Source organism: Seriola aureovittata, chromosome 9, assembly GCF_021018895.1.
Source record: "Seriola aureovittata isolate HTS-2021-v1 ecotype China chromosome 9, ASM2101889v1, whole genome shotgun sequence".
In the NCBI taxonomy this organism is placed as follows: Eukaryota; Metazoa; Chordata; class Actinopteri; order Carangiformes; family Carangidae; genus Seriola; species Seriola aureovittata.
The window spans coordinates 24835149-24854189 of record NC_079372.1 but is presented as its reverse complement, the minus strand read 5'-3'; the positions used below and the strand labels follow the sequence as shown (position 1 = coordinate 24854189).

Sequence of the window (19041 nt, the reverse complement as noted above, 5' to 3'; positions counted from 1 at the left end):
TGATCAGCACACGGTTAAACTGCACACGTAGGGATGCAACTAATGATTATTTTTACGATAATTTGGTTTACAATGCATCAGAAAAAATATTGAAAAATGGCCATCACAGTTTCCACAAATCCGAGGTTACATCTTCAGAGAGCCTGTTTTTGTACGAATAACAGTTTAAAACTTAAAGATATTCAGTGTATTTTCATGTAAAACAGGAAAGAAGCTGGAATCAGCAAATGTAAATTGTTTTTTTTTTTTTGGCTTGAAAAAACGACTTAATCAGAGATTTTATTGGATGGCTGAGTCTTGATATACATTCATTACAGATGAGGTGTGATGTTTCACAGAGATATTGATTAAAATATGCTCCTAATGAAACCAATCTGCAGCCTGAAATTATTCCCATTGATCACAACTTGTCCAGGTCTGTGGAAACACTTGTGTGTTATGACTCAGATTTACTGTATGTCATGTCAGTTCCTGCTGTTGCTCACTGTACTTTATGTAATGCTCAGAAATATTGTGCACCATGTGGTCATTTGTCAGTGGAGTGACTGATGATATTGTTGGTCTGATATTTGGCTGATAAAGTGTCCTCTGTGTTTGTGGTCGCGGCATGAATGGACTCTTGTCATGGTTCAACCACACTGGACAGGAAAACAGACAGAAGTCACATATTTGTAGGAGGAGTGTGTGTGTGTGTGTGTGTGTGTGTGTGTGTTCACACGTGTGTGTTCACTGTATGTGTTAAAGCCATTGAAGTTAGATTAGCTGTTTCTGAGGAGATTAAAGCCCCAAACACAGAGGGGCTGTTAAAACCCTCCTATAGTCCCTAATCCGAGCTAATGGATGCACCCCCCAAACCCACCCCACACACACATACACATGGAGGAAGAGAAGGGTTGAAGGAGGGAGACAATGTAGGAAGAAGAGCTGAGAGGCAGACAAGAAGAAGAAGAGGAAGAGGGGGAAAATAGAGTAAGGGGCATTCCTCCCATTTCTCAACACAAAGGCTTCATTCTGCTGAGGAGAAATGGAAAAACAAGAGAAATAAAGGCCAAAAGAGAGGAAGGATGGATCAGAGGGGAGGGAGCGGGGGCGTGAGAGAGATGGATGAAGATGGATAAGAAAGTGCCCAACAAGAAATACAGAGGAAGCGAGCAGCAGAGATGGAGAGAGAGGAACCGAGAACGAGCAAAAATCAGACTAATCTCATTTTCTGGGCCCAGATCTCCTTCTGACCCACTGTCCTGCAGCTCAAACCTTTTAGTCTGGCTGTAAACTGCATCCCCAACCTTTCTCTCGGGACTTTTATTGACTTTATAGACCTGCCAGGACAAGAGAAATTCATGTTGTCCTTTCAGTCCGCACACTATCACACAAATCTAGATGCCACCAGAAGGTCAGACAGTCAGTCTGGCTGCTTACGAGGTACATTGATACCGAAAGCAACAGTCTGACTCTCAGCTGAAGTTTGATATACAGAACAAAAATGGAGGCTGAGGAGATGGCTTAACTTTAAGTCACTATTATCGGGGCTGAAAAATCTTTCTCAGACAGGTGTGTTTGAGCCAGTTTGCAGAACCAAGTAACATTTAATTAGCTAACTACATTATTTTGTGGGATTACAGGTCACTTAGGAAAAGCTCTCTTCAGGACCGAGATATCCACTGTGTGTGTGTGGGAGCTTTACCCTAATGCTCCTATACCACATATTTTACTTATAAGCCCTTGAAACATCACGGCTCGACAGAGGAAGTGAATGTTCATACACGTCTGTAATAACAGCAGGACAGAGAGGACTGAACACTGTAGAAGTTTTAAGATTTAAGAAATTACAGCTAGAAAGTTGTGTTTTACGGACGTGGATGAAATCAAGTTGGAAGTTGCAGCAGGTCAAACAAAGGACAAACCCAGACGTCCCTCTCTCCAGTAACGTTTTCTAGCTCCTTCTGGGGGATCTCAAGGAGTTCCCAGGCCTGATGAGATATATCATCTCTCCAGCATGTTCTGCGTCTCCCTGAGGGTCTCCCATCAGTTAGACCTCCAGGAGGCACCCTAACCTCCTAACCAGGCATCTTAACCAGATGCCCAAACCACATCAACTTGCTCCTTTTGAGGCGAAGGAGCAGAGGCTCTACTACCAGCTTCCTCCAAATGTTAGAGCTCCTCACCGTATCTCTGTGGCTGAACCCAGCCTTCCTGCGGAGGGAAATTCATTTCAGCTGCTTGTATCGGCATTCTAGTTTTTTTCGGTCACTACCCAGAACCCACTTTACTGCTGACTCTACTGCCCTGATCCGTAATCGTTCTTTAATGTCGCTGAACGTCATTAACATCTCAAAGGTTTTGATTTCTTTCATCTACTGCTGTAGTGGAGCTGAGAACATTGAGTTACAGAAGCTAGTACGACAGAGGCTAGCCCGGACGTGTACTTCATTTCAGCTTCTCTTTTGGGGCAAACACTTCAGTAACTCTAGACAAACCTCAGATAGCGTTGGCCAAACTCATTGTTTAGATGTCGCCCTCAAAAAGTGACACATACGGTTTCAAATTATGGACTACAAAACAGTCCAGAAGTTTGGATTTTTTTGCCTTTACAAAGCTGTAGCATCAAAATAGGGTTATGAGAGAGACATAACAGTCTGAGCTTCTATTTTTCTTTACCATACTTACAAGACTACGGCTGATTCCCTACATAGTTTGAGTCTTTCAGTCTTTCAGCACAATATCATGGGTGTAGCCCTAAGTATGTATTTATTCATATTTAATATAATTTCCCAGGAAAACGGCACTTCAAACCAACCCAGACATAACATCAGCTTAATTAGCTAGCTCTTGTCTACCTCTGTGTCAAATCCCATTATTAAAAAAAATGAAGTGGTAAATCTACCATCGTTGTAAAATGCTTATGTCCTCCAGGTCATCATTCTGGAGGATGTAAAGAGCAAAGCAGCGTTAATACAAAATCTCACCAGATGGTTTCAGTCGACTTGACAACTGAAAGAAGGAGACTGAAAGAAATTTGGCTAAAAGATCCTCCTACACCAGCCGAGCCTAACTTTGCCTCCTCCTCTTCTGCCTCCTCCTCCTCTACCTCTCTCATCCTATTCCCAGCCCAGGCTTTCTTTTCATCTCCCTCCCTCTCTCTCTCGCCGTCCTCTCGTTCCCTTCTCCTTTTAGATTCCTTCTGTTCTGGGCTAAATCTCTCCTCCTCCCCTCTGATTAACCTTGCCAATTTTTCAGTCTGTCTATCACTCACTAATATTACTTCCCCTGCTTATCAACTTTCCCTCTTTTGGTCCTCCTGCTTCTCCCCTCCTTTCTTTCTCCTCCTCCTCCTCCTCTCAAGTTTGGGCCTACTTTGAAGCGATCCACTGCCAAAGCAATCAGGGTGAGAAAATCCCACAATGCAAACGACAGGAAGGGAGACGGAGATGTTTGTGTTGCTTAAACGATGTTGCCACGAGTGAAAAGAGGAATTCCAGAGTAAACAGACAAACAGAAACCTGGTGAAAAGTATCAAAGGGACAGATACACCAAGGAGTAAAAGACACAAAGTGAAATGAATCCTCTTTGTAGATTCGTCTGCCTTTATGAGAGACACTAAGAGCTGCAGTGAGTGGCTAATTAATTTATTAGTCGATCGACAGAAACTGATCATTTTAGTCATTTAGTCATCAGTCAGTAACATTTAGTGATTCTAGCTTCTTATATGTGAAAATGTTATGCTTTTCAATGTCATACATGACCGTAAACTGAATCTTAGGATTTTGGACCATTGGTCAGACAAGACAAGTCATTTGAGGACATCACTTTGGGATGGGGGAAATTATAAAGAGCATTTTTCACTGTGTTTTTGACATTTAATGGACTATCAGGACTAATTGAGATAAAAATCTGCAGGTTAAATCGATTGCAGCCTTACTTTAAATCATTATAGCTGACAGGTGAGGAAGTCCAAGTCTATCCCTAACATGCCGCCCACAAAACAACATAAATCTACAGTGCTCTCTACAAAGTCAGGTGGATGAGGAGATAGTGGAGGTCAGTATGAGTCAATCAAGATAATCAGGATGCACAGAGTACTTTTATCTGCAGATATGAAGATGAAAAAGAGCTAAATCATACCTGACAGAAGTGTGTCTGAGTGTTTTGGCACGAAAGGAAGCAAACTACAAACCAGTAATGAATAATTTACCACTATAATATTGTATAGTGCATCATTTCATTCAATATTAATAAAAACGCACTGCTGCAGATGACATATCAGATATTAAACAGCTGAATCAAGTCAATCAGACACTCCCTGAAGACTGGTTCACCCACACAGAACCGGCTTGTCTGCACATGGGAAAACCATGAATGGTCATTTCATGTTTTATATAAGTCAAAAGGTTCAGACAGCGAAAGCAGACAGAAGGGGAAGTGTGCACATACACCCACACACACACAGATGCATGTATGTGCAGTGATTCACGCATTTATATCCCAACGCACACACAGATTAGCCAGCACAGTTGTTCATACCTGCCATCGTATTATGTAAGACATCATCACACCCCCCCTCCACATCTACTGTACAGCCCACTGACACACACACACACACAGATTCAAACGCACACACACACACACCCACATTCATGCATGGAGACCCAGACACAAGCAGCATGGAGATGCTATTGTTTTCATCTTACCTCTGCAGGTGTTGCTTCTCTCCGTCTGTCTCTGTCTTTTCTTTTCTGTGTCGTCTTTTCTCTCCTTGTCACACTCTTGTCTTTCTTCCTCTTTTTCTCTTTATTACTATTTTCTTCTTTCCTCTCCACTGAGTCGTGCCTTTTCTCGATTCTTTTTTGCACTGATGCTGCAGTGGTACATAAAACACACCCTTCTGAGCTCTGCCTGTCCTCCCTCCCTCCTTTCCCTCCCTGCTGCTCTCTGATTGGCTGCATCATAGAGATGACATCAGCCTCTTTCATTGCAGCCTCTCTCGCTCTCTCTCTCCCTCTCTCTCTCTCTGTATTCCCCTGACACCTCCTGCCCCTCCCTTCTTCTTTACCTCCATGCTACACCCCTCCTCCTCTATTTTTACCTCTCCCCATCCCTCTGTTCTGGTTTTCTTGTCATACTGGTGGCCAGCTGAGTGAATTGTAAGAACGTCAGTGAATAAAATCTGGATTAACTGAACTGTAAAGATGATACAGGTTATTTTAAATAAGTAATGAACACACAATTGGATTATTGGAAAGAATTCAGGGATGAATTGGTTAATTACTCAGACTCCTTCATCATGATCAGATTTACAAGATTTTCTTGATATGATTTTCTTGCTGAACCAATTCATGCATGCAATGCTGTAATGATTATGGTGTGACCAATAAACTACAATATTAATCATATTTTTGTGCAAAAGACCTACAACGCCCTTGCAACGATGTAAATCCCATCTTGACAGCGTCATCATGATGACAGCAAAAAAATATGACAGTGTGCAAAAGATCAGTCATCACAATGAAACTTATTATCTCAGAACTGAATCTGATAAAAGTATTTCACACCTTCATCTTCTCAAAACTGGACAACTGTAACTCCCTCCTCTCCGGCGTAAACCAAAAGTCACTAGTTGAAAATACAGCAGCTTGGCTTCTCACCCCAATCCTCACTTCCCTCCATTGGCTTCTTGTCTGTTTTAGAACTGATTTTAAGATTTTACCGATCACTTTTAAACCACACTGCAGCCGAGCCCCGAGCTACGTTACAGAATGATTAACCCCATACAAGCCAGTGCGCAGCCATAGATCTTGGGCAGGGCCCTTCTAGCCGTTCCAAAGTCGAGCCTTAAATCTAAAAGGTGCCCGCTCTTTCGGTTTTTTGGACTTTAGAACAACCTGCCCGAGGAGATGAGGCAGAATCAGTAACTTCTTTTCTCTTTATGCGTCTTTTTAGCGTTTATCGTCTCCATATCATACCTTTTATTGCTTTACGGGGGTTTGCATTTGGGTGTGTATGTTTCTATACAGCATCTGATCCCACTAATTGTTCTTATTTATATTGAAGCATATTGTGTCCCCCCCCCCCTTAACTCTATCTTATTTCTGTCCTGCCTTTGACTAACCCAGTTCATTTGTTAAAGCACTTTTTCAAAAGGTGCTATATAAATAAAGTTATTATTATTATTAAAAGGCTTAGTTAAGTAATGCACTTGAAAACTACAGTTGAACTTTATTCAGTTCAAGCTGGAGAGGCTGTTTTAATTTGGTCACAGACAAAGTACGATAAGAAAAAAGGAAATCACCTGGATAACAAGCTCTGCTCACTATAATTAAAACAAAAGATATTGCAGTTGACAGGGACACGGTTTGTTGTGTGTTTCAGTTTTTGTTTCAGTCTGAACATATTAACTATAATGTAAACTATAAACCTCTGGATTAAAACCTGGTGAACTTTGACAGACTGAAAAGTAACTTCAGATCAGCTCAGTCACAGCACTCAAGCAGCAGCATTAATAAACCACGTCTTCTTCACATCAATCTCCTTCATCCTGTCAATCTGTCTGGATGCTTTTCCCGCTCAGCTCCTCCTCCTCCTCGTTCTTCTTCCCCATCACTAGAATGGAAATTCTGTTCTCTCGTACCAAAGGCCAGTGACACTCATGTGGCATTTTGTTATCTGCCAAACGGAGCAGGCATCCAAAACACCCCCGCTCTTCCTTGCTCTATAAATCTGTGTGTGTGTGTGTGTGTGGAAGAGAGAGAGAGAGAGAAAGAAAGAAAGAAAAATGTGTGAGAGAGGACAGATGGACAGGAAGAGTGTCTGTGTTTTAGGGGTTTTCTTTGGCAGCACTTTAACAGTGACCAGTTTGTGTGTGTGTGTGTGTGTGTGAGAGAGAGGGAGGGAGAGAGAGAGAGCAAGAGAGAGAGAATACTGCCATGCTGTTTTCATCAGCTGTCCCTCCTCCTTTATTAAAATAACACAAACCAGCAGTCGACTAACGGTAAATCTGCTCTGTGACTGTCACACAGATGTTTGGAGCAAAGGTCTTCATGGTTCCATGATGCTGGACCTGATCCCAAAAGGACCTGAACCCCAATATGCTTCAATTATTTACCCGAGAACAGACACCTAAAGATGATTAAACTCGCCCCAAAGTCAACGTCGACAAAGACAGCAGCATGATGCGCTAAAAATTCACAAGCAGCCGTGGTCCATGAGAGCAGCAAGGTAATAAAAGTAACATCCTAAGAACACAAATAAAGTTACAAACAGGATTTTATTTCTATTCTTCAAAGACTAATATAATAGAAATAATTACAAGTCCTATTTTCAGCTCCTGCACCAAAAATAAAACATTCTGCCGCCACCTCAGTGATGGATTGACAGAAGATAATCGTTTACCTAACAAATGTAACGTCTGTGAGTAAAATACCAAACAATAATTGTCATTCAACACAATAAATATTTTACAGAAGCCACTGATTTCCTAAAATATGCTTTGTGGAAATGATGTACCACGTGGTCAGAGTGAGTACTGAGTGCTCAGGTATCAGACATATTGACACACAGACCAGCAGCAAAACGAGACCCACTGTATCACTACGCACAAGTGCAACGATGGCGTGCACTGTACTCTATAACTCCGCAGGTCAGCTGATTGAGTCAGGTAGAGCTAAGTGTAGGTGTGTGTGTGTGTGTGTGTAGTAATACAGTCGTTCCAAAGGAAAGAGCTGTTTGACGAAAAGATAAAGTGGTGAAAATATTCAAAATAAAGCATAATACACTATAATAATACACATAATACACTTAAACTGATATTGTTTTGTTTTCCATGGGCATTTTTTAAAGTGTCCATCCACAGCAGCACATCACTCAGCTTCTGCGCTAAACTATCAGCGAGCTGATCTGAATCTACTGACTGTAGATAAATACGTCACACTACCCCACACCAGCTTTCGGATGGCCAAAACATAACATCTACACTGAACAGAGCTTACTGAATTAAACTGAAGCAGCTAATAACCTCTCCACTAGAGTGACTAAACTGTACCGACTCAACTCGACTTGACTCGACTCACGTTTTTTGGTTTTGCATTGAGCAAAAGTTGTGGTTAGTAAGTGGTGCTTGGTATTTAACGCTGCCAAAGTTCCAAGTGAGCTGAGGCGATACCATAAGAGAACATGAAAACACTGCAGACTGTTGGTCAGAGTGAATCATCAGTACTGCCATTCATAGAGCTGAGTTGCTAGCATGGCTGAACAGAAGTGAAACTGGTATTAGAAGAACACCAGCCAGAGTGGCCTTTAGAAAGAAAGCAGGTTATTTCCATGTCTTCCTGTATCACCCTGTCTTTCATTTTCATCTGCTCCTCTCCTTGTGCTCAGCAAATTGAGTTTCCTCTCGAGCAGACAGCAGTTCCATTATCTCCTCCACCTCCTGCAGCTTGTGTTGGCCTCCCACTCTCCTCCTCCCATACCTTCCCTCCATCTCCATGTCTTCCCTCACTTAAGTCTTAATTCATTTAACTTGTGTGTGTATGTCTGTACGCGCGTGTGTGTGTGTGTGCCGAGCGTTAAGATGCAGTGATCAATACAGCAGATCTTTCTCCCCTCTCATGTCCTTGTCTCATGTCTGGCATTGTCTGGGACATGTCATCAGGCATGTTCACGGCGCGTGCGCACGCACGCACGCACGCACGCACGCACGCACACACACACACACACACACACACACACACACACACACACACAACACACACACACACACACACACACACACACACACACACACACACACACACACACACACACACACACACACACACACACACACACACACACACACACTCTCTTTCTGTATGGATACTGTTTACCGTAAGTGTGACTCAGCCTCTCTGACTGGAATACATAACAAGGAACTGCAACGTGTGTGTGTGCGCGTGCGTGCACACACACACACACACACACACACACACAACTTGAAGAATACAGACAACCTGTCATCTCTGTCATCTTGTGTGAGGGTGGAGTGAGAGAGAGAGGACGAATGGAGAGAATAAAGAGTTAAAAGGAAGGGAGGGACGGAGAGAAACAGCAGCATTAAGGGAGAAGGACATTGTGAGAAGCAATGAGAAGATGTATAAGGGTTAACAGTTTTATTTAATTACACATCAATAAATCCCGTAAGGCAATTAGACCCATTAGCAATTCAAGTATGAAAACTGTCTGTATTTTGGCCTGAGGATACAGCCAGCAAGACAGCAACCGTGTATCACGATACAGCCTAGATCAGGGGTGTCCAAACTTTTTGCAAAGAGGGCCAGATTTGGTCAGGTGAGAATGTGTGGGGGCCGACCATTCAGCCTGACATTCTTTGAACAATTAACATTAAATACAAATGAACTATTTTATGAAATTTTTATTGCAAATGGCATACTTCATTTTTTTTTGTCATTTTCAAGTTTTTGCCAAAATCTCTCTGCTTTTCATATTTGAAGAACATAAAATGAAGAAAAAGTCTGTCTGGAAAAAAAACTTTTGGGAAGATGAAACATATCTAGGTTCATTTGAAACATTACATATTATTCACTATTAAACGCTCACTGTAAACTTCTAAATTCAAAACAGTGGCCCGTGCATATTCAAAACTGTGGTTTTGATCATCACAAAAAAATCAATTCACTGAGATTTTAGAATTTATTCACCTCAGAGGACTAAACACATATCTTGCCTGCACTAATGTGAAGGGTGAGACTGAGATCTTCACTGCAGTATGTAGGCCTAGTCCAGGTCTGGCTCAAAAACAGTGGTTTTGATGCGCAAGACGTCACGCAGGTGAGAGTCACTTAGTCTCGTCCTCACGCGGCTCTTGTTAATGTTCATAACCGAGAATGTCTTCTCGCACAAGTATGTCGAGCCAAACAAGCTCAGCATTTTCTTAGCAAATGTTCAAATCTCTTGGAACCTGCCTTCATCCAGCTGGAGGTAGAAGTTGACAAGAGGGAGCTGTTGGTGCCGACTGCTTCGTAATTCAGCGAAAAAATACTCCAATTTCCACTTGTCCTGGAAGCGGCGGCCCTCGCTGTCAACTTTTCTGTTTTAGTTACAGTCGCCATGTCAGAAATGGGCTGAAAGGATCACACAAGGGTCGAGAGTGCGGCCACAGGTCTACTGCCATCTTCTGGTGAAATGTAAAATAGCTTTTTTTGTACGCGTGTATTTTATACTGTGGTCAACAGAGCTGGCGGGCCGCATATTATTGATTTTATGACAGAGGCTGCGGGCCGGTGAAAATTTGAACAAGGGCCGCAATTGGCCCCCGGGCCGGACTTTGGACATGCCTGGTCTAGATCAATGGTTCCCAACCTAAAGGGCAATGAAGGTATTCCGAGAAGGCCGCCAAATCAGTTACGAAGCAGTACAATTTTGGTGAAAAGATGTAATTATAAAAAATAAATAACAGAAAAATAACGTTTTAAAATGAAATTGTGATAAGTCAATGATGATGATTTTCTGTTGTTGCTGGCCGGCCCACTTTGCCCCTGGACCACATCGTATACTTGTTTAACATGTCAGTCTGATCGCTCTGACAAGGCATTACTTGGTCTCCGTATTATTACCAGGTCGGACGTGGGCTGCTAACAATTTTGAGATTTTCAAGTGTGCCATGAGCTGGAAAAGGTTGGGGAACCAGTGGGCTAGAAAATTTGCAATATTATCTATAGGACATGCCCAGCCCTGTGCTAAATGAAGTCAGGGGATCACCAAAGTCATCAGGATTCATCATCTGGCCAATCATCCAATAACTGTTAATAATTCCAATAATTCAATGTGGACGAGTATACTGACTGCAGACAGACCAACATCACAATTCCTAAAGCCATGTTGGTAATGTTGCCACAATGACCAAAGGGTGCCAGAAGTATTTAAACACATATCTTGTATTCACACCCAGAGCACTGAATCTCTTTAGATACGCAACATGTTTGGAAAATGTATATAAGCCACACAAAAACAGTAACTGTACTGTAAGAGGATGGTGTAGCTGGTGAGAAAAGTCTCAAAATCTTTTAATCTGCACTCACACTACTACGTCCTGTTCTCTTCCATGACCCTGCATGTCGTTCACAGATGATTTATGAAGTAAATCAATACAGAATAACGCATCGATACTTGCTCACTGAGGGGGAGAAAAGATTTTCTCTTCACAATGTCTGTCTCATGATGCACTGATGAAATCTCAGTATGAGCTCCCTTTCAGGAATCACATTAACGAATTTAGACAACTCTACAAATCGAGTCAACTAATGTGAGCTGCTGGCTGTTCGACTGAGAAATGGTGCCGTGATTATTGGAGAAAACTGAACAAACTAAAAATCAAACTGGGAGAAGACAGAGGAAGACACACACACACACACACAGACACACACAAAGTCTATGGTTGGCCTCAGTGTCTCTGTGTGAATGTCCCCACCCACAGGACTCTCCGTGATCAGCACTTCCCTCTGCATGCTGGGAAATCTGCACAGATGTGACTGCACCTCATGAATCAGCATCTGCATCACATCCATGAGCCTGCAGCATGACAGGGCGACCAGGGTGATTTAATTAAATTTTAGTTTGTTGGACAGACCCATGTCCTGCTACAGGACACGCCTGCATTCGCAAAAAAGAAAAAACAACAATAAAAAACAAAACAATGGAGACCTTGAGAACTCACAGTCTCATGTGACACTATATTCTGTGACCCGATTTAGGATTTCAGCTATTTAGCCACTGGTAACGTTTGATCATACTGACATGCTTTATTTTGATAACTAATATATGGGGTGATAAATTCTGATAGTCAGGATCTGTGTGTGTCAAAATTATCCGCCCATCAGATTCTCCAACAACAGAGGATCAACTATGTTAAAGAGCAAAATTGTTGACCAAATATTGCATATTATTATATATGATAAAACCTGGCAACCCTTCACAGATGATTTTTCTTTTTTTTTTTTTACAATTTGTTGAACTTTAAATACAGAAATATGTAGCTGCTATTTTATTGTATATTCAAAATTGTTTTATTTTTGATATTTTTTTGCTAATTTCTCCAATTTTGTTTGTGTAAAACAAAACAAAAAAAAAAACAGTGAAAGGAGATTTGTGTATCAGGCCTTAGTTTGTTATGGGTTTTTTTTTTTGTTTGTTTTGTCTCCTTTTTTCATCTGCTATTAATCATCTCATGATGTGCTTTTACTTTTGATACTTTAGGTTCTTTTCGCTGGCGATACTTGTGTATTCTTACTTAAGTACAGAATCCAAATATTTTACTGTACTGGAGAACGAAGCTCATGTATTTACTGATGACATGATGAAGGTTTCTGAGGCGCTGAGGCTTTTACACACTTCAGTGTCTTATGACACGATGCACACTGCCACCTACTGGTAGAATTACCACACTGGGTCCCACACAACAGAATCTTAAACTATGACCTCAACAACAAAGATTCAGTCCAAACTGTACAACAGTAATAGATTTTACAAGGTTCCTGATTCCTAAAGTTCAGCATTTTAATCCCTTAATTGATGAAGAAAATTATATATAATTTTTCTTATTATTTAACATAGCATTGGTTGAACATTTGTTTTGGCATAGAGAGCAACTATACAGTACATATATACAGAACTAATTAATTATATTTTAATACATATCACAGAGAAACTCTATCTTTCATTATCTGTGTACCTTTTTCTGGAGTAAAAGAGATGTGGTAAACTACTTTGCCAAATCAGTAAAAAGTGCATTTTCAACTGCCATCTTTGAGGTTAGAGAAACAGCCTCCGTGAAATGTGTGAAAATCACCCTGTAAAGTTATTTCAGTGGATGCAGTCTAAAGCTACTGTCTGAGCTAAAGTCCTACCAAGGTTTTACTTTGTGCTGAAAACTGGTTAAAGTGGAAAAGTTTGGGTTGTCAAAGCTGTGGTTGTCATTGGGTTCAACTTTGGTTTGGTGTATTTGACGTAAACTGAGGAGATTTCCACAGGAGCAAGTCTGCTCTGTCAGTCCTCCTCTCTGATACCCTTTATAGGGGCTTGGTACAAACATCAGCCGGTTTCACAACAGTATGACAGAGCAAGGCTGACCGCTCGTTCAAATAGAAGACAATTAAACATGTTTTGGACCAAAACAAAGCAAAACAAAACAAGGGAGAGAGAGCACTGGACTTGAATTCATCATTTGGACACATAAACGAGTCCAAATAAATGTTAATGTTGCTCTGTGTACACAGAGTTGAAAAAAGGTAACTTTGGTAACATGGTTGCCCAATATCAGCTTCATCCGGTGATAATGTCAGTGTTGCATTTCTGCACTGCCCCCAAGTGGCAAAAGTCAATTAATGCCAGTGAAAGCAATAAAATTTCTCCGCCTCAGCCCTTGCTCCTCATCTCTCTGCTGCAGTTCCCCTCTGGCCATCCAATCTGCTCTGATCATTCCCTGCCTCTACTACCAACCTGTTGACGATGGGTTCAAACTTCTCCACCTCTGCGTTCCCAGCCTGAATGTAAATACATATGTATATGTTAATGCTTTCTAAATGAAGACAACTGGATCCCAGGCATTTATGGATTTTTTTCTGGATGAGTAAAAGATGTTTTTGCTGTCGACTGATTCTTCTCTGAAAACCAGATCTTTTTCTCCAATCACTTTCATATGGAGCCTTTTATAATTTGCGTTTGAAGCCGAGAACACATATTAGACAGTAATCGTGTACAAGGAGATTCCAAACTGTGTGATGAAACTTTTGAAATGTTTGGCAGTCTTTTTATATGTGTGGTATGTCTTTGATTCAACAGGCAGCTAGAGGCGGAGTTCATCAGCAGAGCTGGAGGCACCTGGGCCTAGTACATCACCAACTATAAATTCCCCCATTCCTCAGTTAGAGTGGAGCTCTTCTCTTCTGCAAATCTCTGGCTGTGATCAAGAAGTATTTTTTGCTTAGGAAGATTCCTAACTGAGTGAAATGACCCGGAAGTATCCGAGTGGCAGCCACGATAAGAGCTAGTTGAATTCTCTAAGTGCTGAGGAGAGAGGCTTCACTGCTTCTTATTTCCTTTACCATATGATCCAACTGAACTTCCGTTCAACACACCTTCAATAAAATCAACTTAAAATAAGATTAGCAAAAGTAACAGTAGTAAAAGCAGCACACAAATTGTTGAGGCGGCACATTTGTGGTTATGATACTGACGAAATATGTAACTTTTCATTGGTTGTCACATGAAAAAGTCATGCTCACAAAAAAAAAAAAAATTTACAGTTCCTCATTCAAACCAGCTTCCTGTTGGCTGATTAGAGTGCCAGTACCAGTGCACTGAGAAAATGAAGTTATTGCTGATGTAAAGTAACAGTAGAGTACAGAGGCGGATCACCACATGGTTGGCATCAGAGCTGCCTTGTACCTGAAGAACAGAATAAACATCATTGTCACTACCATGGGGTGCGCTGCTGGAACAAACATATGCAAAGGTATCTAAAAAGCTGCATTGTTTATATTCATGTTTAGCTAACAGTCTGCTACTTCCTGTCCTTGCCGGCACACTGCTACATTTCTTGGCAGGTTTCCGCCACCAACTGGCCGCTGTCAAACTGTCTAAGTCCAGTGGCTAGTAGATAGACATTGTCTAAATTAATCAAGTGTCAAACTTGTCCAGTTTTATATATCATGCAGGCAAACTGTTTTCTGAGCCCAAAGCTAAAATCCTATTAATGTTGTTCCTTACTCTGTGCTGAGAACTGGCGGTGGTGTCACTGGTTTCGACTCAGTTTGGATTGGTATATTTGGTGTAAGCATAAACTGAAGAGATTCCCTCAGGAGGAGACCTGCTCTGTCTCTCCACCTCTCTGATCTCCTCGTACGTTGGGTTGGCCTTCAGGGGAAGAAGAGAGGTTTGGTTTGTACTAATATCAGCTGGTCTCACAAAAACTCAAATGTCTCAAATTTCCCCAGACTCACCTCTTTGACAGAAGCATACTCACTTTCCACGGGAGGTTCTGTAAAAAAAAACAAAAAAAAAAAACATAAGAGCACGTTCAAACCATATATAGCAGCTCGTGCATAGACCTCAAAGGGGGTTTGAGCACCTATGTACTGTGTGCAAAGCAGCTGGCAGCAATGAAAATGTTTTCCCCAATGAGTGATTCAAGCATCACTTCAGTCATTAAGAAGATGTGATTATCCTTCAAAGATGAAACAGGTTGTCCAGCAGTTCTTTAGTCTTGCTAATGTACCTATTCTGGATTAAGTAAAAGTCTTTAGTGAAGTTGTTCTCAAAGTGGGGTTCGGGGTTTCAAACACTTTTTGTCATGAAACATCTAAAAGCAAAAATCCTATCAGGTGGGCGGCGCTGGGACAAAATCTTATCCGATTAGGGTCCATGATCTAATTTGTGTCAGTCAACCATCAGTTTTCCTTGATGTGGAAAAGTTAGAGAACCACTACTTTAGTGAACTTGAAAAACATTTTGTGCTAATGAATAAATGTTGAGTTGTGTCTCTTTCTGAACTTTATTTTATATACAAAAAGACAACAATTAAAATGTAAATTTTTCTGTAAGAAATGGGCAGTTTCAGTAGTGTGGGGGTAGCCTTCCTGTGTGTGTGAGTGTGAGTGTGCATTTCCTGTTACCGCACCCTCAGGTTTACATATCCTCTTTCTGCAGAATATGAGCCAAGCCACTAATAATAGGATAACCATGACAACCAGAGTCAGGCCCACATACAGCATCACACCTGTGGTAGTTTGAGGAGAACAAGAATCTTGTTTTACACCGACACTCCCTGACTCATTGTGATACAAATGTTATGTGCTGGACCCTCATGTACTGTGTGCATGTATAGGGAATGAGGCCCCTGAGGACATGCATACAGTACACATATATAAGTTCTGTATACATATGCATAAACACAAATACAAAGATAAACATTATATGCCTGTATGCCAAGAGTGGGAGTTTCTGTTTGACTTGGACATTACACCAGCAGCCTAGCTTTGCCCTAAGGTAACATCATCCACCTACAAACACCTCCAAAGCTCAATAATTAACATGTTAAATTTCAATTTTTAAATTTGTATAAAAACCAATATATAATCTCGGCCTACCAAGGACTTGCTGTAGCGTCATAGCGTAGACATGAGAGAGATATCCATCTTATCTAAGTTGTGTTAAGGAAGTGAGTATATTTCTCAATGTCAAATTATTTCTACACAGCTTTACACCAGAAAATTGTAAAATATGGGTCCTTTCTAATAAAGTCATGAATTAAATCTATTACATACGGTGTGTGACAGGGAAAGCTGGTGAGGCCGATGCTGAAAAAGAAAAAACATACAGATACAAAGAAATCCTGAACTGTTGGTTTTAAATGAGCATCTATCAGTCTCCACTATGTTAAAAGTACAAGACAATGTGGTCGCAAGACTTAAAATCAGGTTCTTTAAAACATCAGCAGCTGTCAGGGAACAATAAAGACATTCTTTCACACCTCCAGGAACATTGAGTAACATTTTTGTAAATATACTGTACAACACATCCAGAATCATGTGCTGTCATCAGTCAGTTCCTGCTCCTGATATAAAATTCTTTATCATAGAAACAGTAAGTGTGTGATTCACTAATATTCAAAAAAACTGATGTTTGAGCTCATCAGTTACTTTACAGCAGAGCTATTTGAGCATTTATCAGCAGCTGCCAATGTATGGTGAAACTTTTTTTCAGACCTTCAGACACAAGAAAGAAACATTTTCATGGATTTTAGTGGAAACTCACCATCTACAACGATGACTTCAAACGCTTTGTATAAAAGCTCAGTTCTGTCCAGACCACAACCGTACCGTCCTGAGTCAGACTTGGTCAGCTGTGTGATGGTCACATCGAGAACGGCAGCGCGAGGTTCTTGGACATATCTGATGCTGTATCTGCCTCTCTGAGCTGTGTCATCTATTGTTTCAACGAGAATGTCCCATCTTCCATATTCGCCCTTACAGAAGTACTTCCATGTTCCCAGTGCAGGGTAACGGCATGAAACTGTGACATTTCCTCCTTCAGTGCCTGGATAGACAGAGGTCTGTGCAGTGTTTCCTTCCTGCAGAGCTGCTGAACAGATAAAACAATATTTATTATCTGTACTTTATGCAGAGATGCTGCTGTCTGATCACAATATTTCCTGTCGCACTGGGAGCTGCACAGTTCAACCAGTCTATGACTAAGAATCATAGAATTGCCCAGTAAGTGAATGTTACCGTTTTGTTTGACATCTTTGTGTTTCTTTTGTCCATCATCTTTTATTCTCACTGCAGAGTTTCTCTGTATAAATAAATAGGTTTGATTTAATCAATTGCAAAAAAGTAACTGATTCCCTCCAGATCATTTAACATGTTTTAGTTTTGCTGTTATCCTTTTTTCTTTTCTCTCGCCTCCTTCCTTTCCTCCCTTTTCTTGTTTCATTCACCAATAAGAAACTGTTTGCATAACAATAATCAAACCCATATAAGCCTACTACTAAGGTTTTGATGTCAAAATGTACATTACTTTACTGTAGAATAGAAACTTTCAGTAACTCACTGAGACACAAACAACAGCAGACATATGACAGAACAGTCAGGGCTTTATGAAATAGTAAAATCAGCATTAAGAAAGGTGAGTTAGACAAAATATGGAACATAAAATAGAGTAGAGCCTTCACTTCTCTTTTTAGACTTTAAAATGCTACAAATAAAAAGACTTCAGCCACAAACCACAACGGCTCAGTATGACTTTCAACATCATCTTGTTTCACTCAGTTTCCACTTATCAGAACAAACAACCAACTGAACATACACATTCAGTAAAACTGTCATGTAGATCAGTTTCATTTTGTCTCAACTTTTCAAATTGATGCAGTTTCTTCTTATCCACTCTAACCAGGAAAACAGGATGATTTAGGAACCTGCAGGTCAACAGTTCTTGTTATTTCCACACCACTGTGTAGGTTCAGAATGATGCGACTCACAGGTTTTATTTATCAGCAGCATGTGATATCTTCTTGTAAAACCTATTACATACAGCAGGAAGGTATAACAAACTGCTGACAGTCAGGATGAAACAACAAGCACCAAACATGTATTTTGTTATTTTTCAAATCAAGTACAGCTGCAATTATTAAATCGACTGATTGCAAATATTTTGATAATCAATTAATCGTTTTAGTGATTTTTCAAGCAAAAACAAACAAACAAACAGTTGCTGGTTTCAGCTTCTCAATTATCAAGATTTGATTCTTTTTCTGTCAAGGACTTGTAATGAGCTATTTTTAAGACATGTTCATACAAAGCCATATGAACGCTGAAATAGTTTTTGTTCTCTGTCTGTACTAGCCACAAAGAGATCCGTTCTTTAAGCGATTTTAGTCTAAGTGACAGATACAAAGTCCACAGTCCGGGTTCTTGAAAGATTTGAGGCTCCTGTTTCAGGATAGACAACGTGAAAAATGTGAAATTATGCTTTAAAATGCATCACACCTGATTCTGATCATCCTGTTTAACCACATAAACTATTCATGAGACACTACTGGTGCAAATGAACCACTGACCAACTGTGAATAAACATGATAAAGATAAAAGACATAAAAGAAAGTGACAAAGTGGATGTACTCACAGAGGAAGAAGCAGCAGATCAAAATTTGACAGACTTTCATGTTGAGGCTCGGATGGTTTACCGCAGCCTTTCTTCCTTCTTCACTGACAGAAAAGGATCTGCTCACTTCTCTAAATGATACAAGCCTTCCTCTAAACACAGCACATGCAGCTTCTTATGTTCCTTATGTACCATAACATCATATATCGTTTTCCTTGATTACTAATAATCAGAATCTGCCGGGAAAAAAAAAAAAAAAACATACCGGTCGACCCCTGGCTGAAACGCATCAATTTCTACCTGTGGTCCCGATACTCTATTAATTATAAAAGTGATCTCAAAGTCTGGAAAACGACATCCCACAGTCCTGATTCTTTCATGTATGTATGAAGTTGT

General features: G+C 40.6%; 2 protein-coding genes across 5 annotated transcripts in view; both read right to left on the bottom strand.

The window, feature by feature from the left end:
- Positions 1-4907, bottom strand: part of LOC130174695 (neural cell adhesion molecule L1.1-like) — a 51969-nt gene extending 47062 nt beyond the window's left edge. For all 3 annotated transcript variants that reach the window (XM_056384798.1, XM_056384799.1, XM_056384800.1), the window contains exon 1: positions 4689-4907. The gene's annotated coding sequence lies outside the window, so the exon portion shown is untranslated. The remainder of the gene's footprint in view (positions 1-4688) is intronic.
- Positions 4908-10905: 5998 nt separating this feature from the next.
- Positions 10906-18789, bottom strand: LOC130174276 (uncharacterized). Of its 2 annotated transcripts, XM_056383973.1 has the most exons (7): positions 18667-18786; positions 16801-17124; positions 16311-16343; positions 15665-15763; positions 14988-15025; positions 14755-14901; positions 10907-14433 (listed from the first exon to the last, which is right to left on the bottom strand). In XM_056383973.1, the coding sequence occupies exons 1-6, from the start codon at positions 18704-18706 to the stop codon at positions 14794-14796; spliced, it is 642 nt and encodes a 213-aa protein (XP_056239948.1). In that variant the 5' UTR covers positions 18707-18786; the 3' UTR covers positions 10907-14433; positions 14755-14793. The 2 variants fall into 2 exon arrangements, with proteins under 2 accessions (XP_056239949.1, XP_056239948.1); XM_056383974.1 differs by lacking the exon at positions 15665-15763 and having other exon boundaries at positions 10906-14433; positions 18667-18789.
- Between the last annotated feature and the right edge of the window lie 252 nt (positions 18790-19041).